Source organism: Drosophila takahashii, chromosome 2L (genome assembly GCF_030179915.1).
Source record: "Drosophila takahashii strain IR98-3 E-12201 chromosome 2L, DtakHiC1v2, whole genome shotgun sequence".
NCBI classification, from domain to species: Eukaryota; Metazoa; Arthropoda; class Insecta; order Diptera; family Drosophilidae; genus Drosophila; species Drosophila takahashii.
Genome location: NC_091678.1, coordinates 24,642,933 through 24,651,467, shown reverse-complemented (window position 1 = coordinate 24,651,467; position 8,535 = coordinate 24,642,933). Strand labels below are relative to the sequence as shown.

Here is an 8,535-nt window from a genome sequence, read left to right as displayed (position 1 = left end):
AAGCTCCGCGTCTATTCCAATCTATCGCTTCGGTCTACCCAGCCATTTCAGGCATTAAAAATTCATTTTTACGATTTCAGTTTGCGGATTTAAGCGAAACGGTTTGTTTTGTCTGTTCTTCTAAGGAAAGAAACAAAATTTGTAACAAAATACGGATTTAGCTTGTCACCTAATCCAGCGGATAAGACAACTAAATAATTTAGACCATTTGTATATTTTATTTTGGTTCTATATATCTACATTTTTATAATTTATAGGAAATAATAAATTTACTTAATACGGAAAGCAAGTCTTAACAAAGTAAATTCAGTCTTGTCTTTCCATAAAAATATCAAAAACAAATAAATTAAAAGGTATATTCTATTTGGCTTAGGTCTTTATTAAATCAAGCCGTATTAATCATCTTTATTATATTTGAAAATAAATTAAGATATAAGTTTGCAAACATCCGAACGGAAACATGCTGACGTATCCAGAATTGTAGACCCAGAGATAGATAGAACGTGATCGCTATGCAGACCATTTCCAATCCGCCTATTTTTGCAGCCATTTATAACCTACACTAAGCCGTAAATATAAATATTTATGGATTTGCGATACAAGTTTCGCAGCCCAAATTGTTGCAAATCGACACAAAGTGCTCTAATTTACGTCAATTTTCGCCGAGAAGACGAAACAAAACTGTCGCACAGTTGCGGGAGAAATATGTAAGTGTCTGGAAATCGGGCGCAGGACCTTTGTGTCCAAGGCTCCGCAAGCGAAATAAAATTAATTTATGAAAACTATTTGCGCAGGACAACGATAACGACAGCCACAGCCAGAAAGTCGAGTCGAGTCCACCCCAATCTGCAGGCGACATTCGTCCATTGTCCTGCTCGATGGATAGACACGCGCTCGTCATAATTCTGTATAATCTATGTACGATTTGAGTAAAAACAAAGGAAAGCCCGAGCATAAATTTCACATTTTATGTGCTCTTTTCCTTTCGCCTGGCCACTTTTGGCTCTGGGTCCTCGGTCCTTTGGTCCTTGGAGACATTTTGCGCGCGCTATCATTAGGAGAAATAAAATATGCTACTGCTTTCACTTTGCGAGTCCTCCGTTTCGGTCATGTCCTGCGGAATGTCAAACAAACGAGCCAACCATCAACTTTATGGGCAAATAACACAAATTACACAAGCCAAAAACAAGAGAAATACAAGAAAATTGGCTAGAAACACAAGCATATCCTGTCAGCTTTCGTTAGGGAAAGGTTTAACAAATGCCCTAGATGCCATGCTTAAGATAATTTGGTTCAATTTTACTTATTCAAAGAACAAAGAGCTTGGAAGTTAGTGGAGCAGGTTGGAAATCATAAACAAAATGGGCTAGATCCAATTGTATTCGGGTAAAATTGTATAATTTTTTATAACAACAATACAAAATATTTATAAAATAATAAATAACTTTTTTTATTTTTATTAAGTTTTAATATGAAAAAAATAAATGTTTTAACTGACAATATTAATATTAATTGACTGATAAAATATATTTTTTAATACTCAAACTTAAATTAGGTACACCTCACAAAATATAAGGTCATTAAATAAAATAACGATCGAATGTTAAAACTGACATAATTTAATAGATTATAGATTTTTTCCGATTCCGCTCGCCTAGCTGAAAAACTATTCTTGCCACTTTCTTACAGCTCGTCATATTTAAATGTGATTCCGCATGGGCAACTGTTGCTGTCACTTGGGTCCTATTCTAGATCTATCCCCACCTCTTTTGTCACCCCTGCCATTTAGCATGCGTGACAGCCAGCGAACCCCACGTTGATGTAATTTTCGCCTTCCTGCCAAATGTCCAAAAATATCAAGCCAAGACCAATTATGAATAGAACAATTAATCTCTAATTATGCCTGAATATCTGTCGGGCGAATTATTAGCGAGTATGAAATGAAAATCAACGCGAAGACGAAAATGAAAACGAAGACGAAGACCCACCGGATCAGCATGGAGGAAAAGGGGAGATCGCGATCGTGCTGACGACCTCACAGATCATATCTTGGCATCCCCTCTTCGGGACCCCCTGCTCCATAAGACCAACGATCCTCTGGGGCCTTGGGCCCTGGGCCTTCTGATCGGATTATGACAACCAACGACACAACACATCGCAAGGCAAGAGTTTTCTTTTGGCTGACGATGCCAACAGATGCAAACGGATGCCGCATCTTGATCGCCACTTTTGATTCGGATTAAGTGAAAATTCATTAGATAATTTCAGGCCGTGTCGCATCTTGATGGAGAGCCTGTGAGGTGCACTACCGCACACTTTCTCATCTCCCATCTCTCATCCCTCATCTCTCATCGCACTCATCGCCGGCTAAGTATGCCAATTAGTTAATATTAGCAGCGATTAAAATCGGCTAGGAGCCCGTCGCCACGATTAATGTCAGGAAGTCGACTGACGTAAGCCGCCAATATATGTGTGTTATGTATGGACGTAGCATGATGGAATCGCCTTCAATCGATCCGGGCATTGTAAGCTCATTAAATGTGCAACTCTGTTGCCAATATTTCCGTTTCTGCATCGATCAAAGGTAATCCCGCCTGACAAAGCTGGGAATATTTTTGTGTGTTGTCAACCAGCTCCCCACTCATTCGGGTTCACTTCCTAGCACTCTCTTTATTTTTTACCTAGGATAATACTGTTGCATTTGATTTAAGAGAATAAAATATAAATTATATTTATTTTAGGTACATAGCCAAAAATATCCAAAATATTTATTTTTTTTTAAGATATTTGGGTTCTGTGAAGTAAATGTGTTAACATGTTAATATTATTTATATTTTTTTTACATTTTATTAAATATTTCCACGAATTAGAAATTCGCTGTTTTTCACTCCTCCCGTTTGCATTTTTTTTTTAAATTTCATTTTATTTTGGGGATTAGATAATATTATTAAATACTTAATGATCCATATATAAAAAATATATATAAATCAAAATATCTTTTTACAATAAATATGCACTTTAAAAATTCTTTTACATTTTAGAATAATTTCATTTAATTATGCGAATTTACTTTACTTAAAAAAACATTTATATATTTATTATTTTTTATTATTATTATCTATATCCTAGATAATTCGTTAGAAATTTTAGAAAAACTACCCATATCTTAATAGGAAGTAAAATACATTTTCACTTTTAGATTGCACTAACAGATGTCACTATTTTAAATTAATCATAATATGGCTATTGCTTGAAATGTAGACAATAGATTCATTTAAGTTATTATTTACTGCTTTCATATCGTACACTTTTCTCCGAGTGTATGCCAAATCAACTGCAAAGACGAAAGATAAATACGCCTCAGACTCAAATAAAGATGCAAATGACTCCGAGCTGGACTGCAATAAAAAAGCCCTCGTTCCGGCTGACAGACTCGGCTGCCAACACGTAGACAAACAATGCAGCCAAAGGATGTGGGACAGGACTCTGAACTCGAGGACTCCGGACAGCTGGACGGCTGGACATCTGGACTCCTGGACTCCGGGGTCCTGTGTGATCAAGGCAGACAAGTGGAGTCCATTAAAACACTAACGTCACGTCGGGCGCCGAATGATGGATGTGGCCTAAGGACGAAGACAAGAGTGCAGGCGAAAATCGGCCAAAAAGCGGGAGCCGAAAGGATAACAGGTCCTGACGGCTGCACCAACTGGACATGGCCAGTCAGTTCAGTCAGTCCATGGATGAATACCAATCAGAGAAACAATTGGCAAGCCATCCTCCGACCTCCGACGAGCCAACAAACCAAACAGGATGTGATGGCAATTTAAGGCAGACAGCAGACAGTCGCTCAAAATGGGTTTTTCTCCTCGGGCTCGGGCTTTTCCATCTGCTTTTCGCCCCATGGTGGCAAAGGGGGCGTGGCAAACGCACCGCCTCCGGGGCAGCGACTGCAACATGGCCAATTGTCCGTGTGAGTGTGAGTGCGTGTGTGCGAGTGACCGGAAGTGAGGAAGTGCGCCCCTTTTGCATCACCATCATGAAGTCATTCACTCAATTTATCGTTTGATGAATGTCCTGGCAGATAGTCCTGGATCCTGGTGCCTGGTGCCTGGCTCCTGGCTGCTTTTGGGGCGTTGATGTCGGGACACACACACGTTTAATGGCCATTTGAGCAGTTGATAAACGTTTCGCTCGTTTGCGTTGATGAAATGTTGTCGTTGTTGTCCTTGCTGTCCTCGTTGTCCTCGTTGTCCTTGCCTGCATTGTTTATTTATACCCAGCATATGGATCATATGGAGCACATCCACTTCCCCAAACCCAACCTCCAGTTGCGTTTAGTTTTTGCGCTTATTTCTAATTGTTTTTGTTTGTTTAGCTCGTCATGCGACGCTCTTTTTGATTTATGACTCTGGCATTTTCGCCTCTTTTTTGGCCGCTTGAAAGTTGAGCCATGTCCTCTATGCAATTGGTCTGATGACAATGACACTATTATGATGTCGCTGTCTGACAGGCGACACACTCGTTCACAGTGCGAAACGCTTCTTCATCGTGGTTTATGGTCTTGTTTTCGTCTGACTGAGGACGTTGTTTACGAGTAGTTGCAATTCGCCAATTTAGATGCGTGGCATTTTGGCTAAAATGGAAATCTTCGGCGCGCTTTTTATATTGTTTTATCTTTTTTTATTACTTAGACAGTTATATTTTAAGTAAGAATTTTAGAATTGACATTTTTGTGCGATCTATTTAAAAATTTGTTGATTTATTATGCTTTCTTCGCCCACCATCGCCTTAAATGAATTTTAAATGTGTCTGGCGTTCAGATTTTTTAAGATTTAGGAAAAGTATATTTTGCTGTGTTTAAAAATACCTATCAAAATGTAGAAACAATTTTTTAAATCGGACCATTCTTTAAAAGCTTATGAGCAAATATTTAAACAGACGCACCAGTAGCTTTAATGACTGTACATTCCCATCTCTCTCGCACACCCTTCAGCTGAGTAAAGGGTATCTGATAGTCGAAGTTCTGGACTATAGCTTTCTTTCTTGTTTTCTATAAAGTGTACATTTTTAATTATAATGTTTTTATTAAATTTTTCCAGTTAACATAATTCTAAATATATCAATGTTTATTCAATATCCCTGGATTTATTTCAGTAATTATAAAGTGTAAGGTTAGTAAGGACACTGTCTTAAAGACTTGATAAAGGATATTTAATATTTTTTACTCTTCAATCTGCATACTGAATCACTACAAACACATTTTCAAGCACTTCCATTAAAGCAATTAATCAAATCGTGTAATTCTGGAAATATAAAAGCCATAATAAATATGTGTGTTCATAAACAACAGATCACCATTTCAAAAAGGCAACTGCACAAAAAAGCTTTGGGCTCAACGCACAACCACACAAATAGAACTATACAAATCGGGGGAAAAAGAAAGCCCAACTATAAACTGTTGTTGGCTTTAAAACTGTAATAAAAATGCATTTACACCTCGACCAAAAAACGAGATGAAGAAGCAACAAAAGCTTAAAAAAAGCGCACCAAAAATATGGAATAGAATTGGAAAGGCGCGCCAGCACACAAAAACAAAGAGCAGCAATCCAACACTAATAATTCGCTTTTATTGAGTGTTTCTGGTGCAATAAAAAACATTTCGGTTGGATTTCCCTTTTGCTGGTCGTAAAAAATTTTGGAATTTTATTGGCCAGAGAGCCAGGCGAAAAGCGAAAGATCATTTCGATATGCAGCGAACGGGTTGCACCGCACCGAATCTTCGCTCCCTTCGCCCAGCCTATTAAAGAAACTTAACGAGCCAACAAATTACTACACGTCATAAAACTCAAATCACGAAAATATACCAAAACACGGTGCGCCTTGGCGACGTGGCGGTCTAAAAATAATATCCGTAGCGCCCCGAAAGGCACCCGACTTCTTCCGTTCTGGGGCCCCTCGGCCATCGGGTGTCATTATCAAAATGATTTAACAGCACAGTTGCGGTGGCATTAGCCAGATTTCCAATGCCACTGCTCGGGGAAAAGATTATTAGAGTGGGATGGGACTGGGCCCAAACTGGCTCCCATTTTGACGTTGCTAATGAAAACTGGAAGCTAAATCGTTACGGTTTCTTAGAAAACAAATCGGTCATATCTAAACTTGGATTGAGGGATAAATTTTTCAAATTCAAAATTTAAAATAATACTCATTTCAAAATCAATTCATACATCTTAATCTTTTATGGAATATCTAACGGTCTAGTATATACAAACAATGTCTTAAAGTTTTGCAAGTTATATAAAAAACTGATTTCCAAAAATGAGAAGAGAAGAGACGAAAAATTGGTTTATGCGTTAACTACTTTTTAATCAAAGTTTTAATATTTCATGTTTGAAGTATATATTTACAAAAATAAAAATCAACTTCAACAAAATACTTTTTAAACTTCTAGAAAGCATTGCACTATCTTTATAAAATGCTATTTATTTTTAATTTACTGTTGGTAATGATGATTTCTGACTGTTTATTTGACATTAAATTTCTGATACCCGCTTGCAATTTTCTCTTAATATTAATCATTCACCAGAAGCGATGAGTATTTAGCGACATATTTTCATTATCGAACGGAATTACAAAAATGTAGAGACTGTCTATCTTCTGGTTCTCTTCTGACCGAACATTGGCTGTGTTTTCGCTACCTTGGTATTCGTTGGACCCATTGGGACCACTGAGAGCACCGACGAACGCTCCTTGGCCTTCTGCATCTGCTTCTCGATGGTTGAGCGCCGGTATCGACGTATGACGCCATGGGTCACGTTGCCCTTGTCGTCCAACCGCATCTGCTGAGGATGTCGGCGCAGCCAGGTCCACGGCTTTTCCCGGTCGAAGGGTTCGTGCACAAGCACCGGCACGGGATCGCCGTAGTACAGTTTGTTCGTGTGCTCCCTGAGAATCGAATCATCATCAAAGGTTTTCTTTCTTTTTCTGATATGATGCGATGAGCGTTTCCTAAGCAGAGATTTTGAAGCAGATGCCTTAACCCTTTCATAGTAGGAATCCGAAATATCCTTGGCGAGGTCTTTATCATCCGAAGATTGCGGTGGATAAATGACGCCTCTATCCAATTTAAGGTCCCTAATGGCAGATATTAGTTTGTCCGAATCGCGTGTCAGGTAAGTCTTCTCATTGAGCTGAATGAGCAATCGTTCAAGACGCCTGTAACGCTCAAGAGTTAACGAATCATTAACCCCCCAATCTTCAGGCTTATACATGGTGACATCCGCGTCCTCGGAACTAAAGCTGGACCCAAAAATATAGCCAGCATCTCCGAAAGTGGTCTTTTCTAGGCCTGGATTGAAATGGCTTCTGTTTTCATAAGCCTTCGCTTCCGCGATTCTTAATCGTCTTTTGCCATTTTGGCGAGCCACAGAGTCGCTATCGATGCCTGCTCTCTTTGCAATGGAAGCTCTCTCAATTGCCCCACGTTGGGCGCCAAAACTCGTGTCAAACGGCTCCCGCTCGCTATGGGGATCTCGTTTTAATACCGTTTGTACGACACGCATTAGCAGTTCCAGTGAGTCCTGGTCAAAGCGGCTCCTCAGGTTCCCATGAGTATCGAAAATTTTCATGAAATTGTCACAGGCACTACAATTCACGTAGGGAACTTTGCAAAAAATTCCCGGGGGATCGGCGGGTCTCAGGATCCGGGCAAAGTTCTGCAGGGTAAGCGAGTGCAGGAAGTCGGATACCAAGTCGGGTGGACGATTCAGGGCAATGGCCAGGGCCAGGATGATACGCTGGTTGGTGAAGAACCAACGCTCCCTGGGCGTCCCGGGTCGACATCGACACCCCCTCTCCGTTAGGGTCAGCAGGCGATTCTGTTCTTCAGATAAGTTCTCTCTCTGCAGTTTGAATGGTTTCTTCGGAGACTTTCTCGGCAAGGACTTTCGCGAAGGGCGACAGGCACAGGGCGCAAGTCGCTGAAAGCAAGAGCCGCTTCCGAGAAGACTGCCCGCGAAGATCCCACTCCTCAGGCTGAACATTCTTGCGATTCCGTTTTTAATAAAAATATATTATCTCCAAATTTAAATACAACTGTCATATGAAATTTTTAAATGGCATCTGTAGTGTCGAGGGTGTGTGGATTAGGAAATTCTTCATCGCGAGTCTTCTGGCTGCGATTTGAATTCTTCCCAAAGCCAACTCAATCGTCTATGGGTCCCAATTTAAGCGGCTGCAAGGCGGTAACCTCCGTGAGGGTCACCGGTATCTCTTCGTCTTCATCTTCCTGCCACATATTCCAGGAATGCCCCAAAGGATTTAGGATTTTAAGCAAGACCTGAATTGATACGGGGCGCAGAAAATACCCGATCAATTCGATCAAACGCAGTAGATTCTTCTCCATCTCAACAATGACGTTCCAGTCCTCGTTTCTCATTGGAGCCTTGCTTTCTTCCCAAATTGGCCGGGTCTTCTCCACGCACAGAATACTGCTTCTCAGCCAGGAATGGCCCTGCAAGAATTGCTCGACATTGC

The 8,535-nt window shown here is 40.2% G+C and overlaps 1 protein-coding gene across 1 annotated transcript; it reads right to left on the bottom strand.

The window, feature by feature from the left end:
- Positions 1–6,455: 6,455 nt before the first annotated feature.
- Positions 6,456–8,042, bottom strand: LOC108054873 (uncharacterized). The gene has a single exon (XM_044393633.2). The coding sequence runs from the start codon at positions 8,040–8,042 to the stop codon at positions 6,651–6,653; it is 1,392 nt and encodes a 463-aa protein (XP_044249568.1). The 3' UTR covers positions 6,456–6,650.
- Positions 8,043–8,535: the final 493 nt, after the last annotated feature.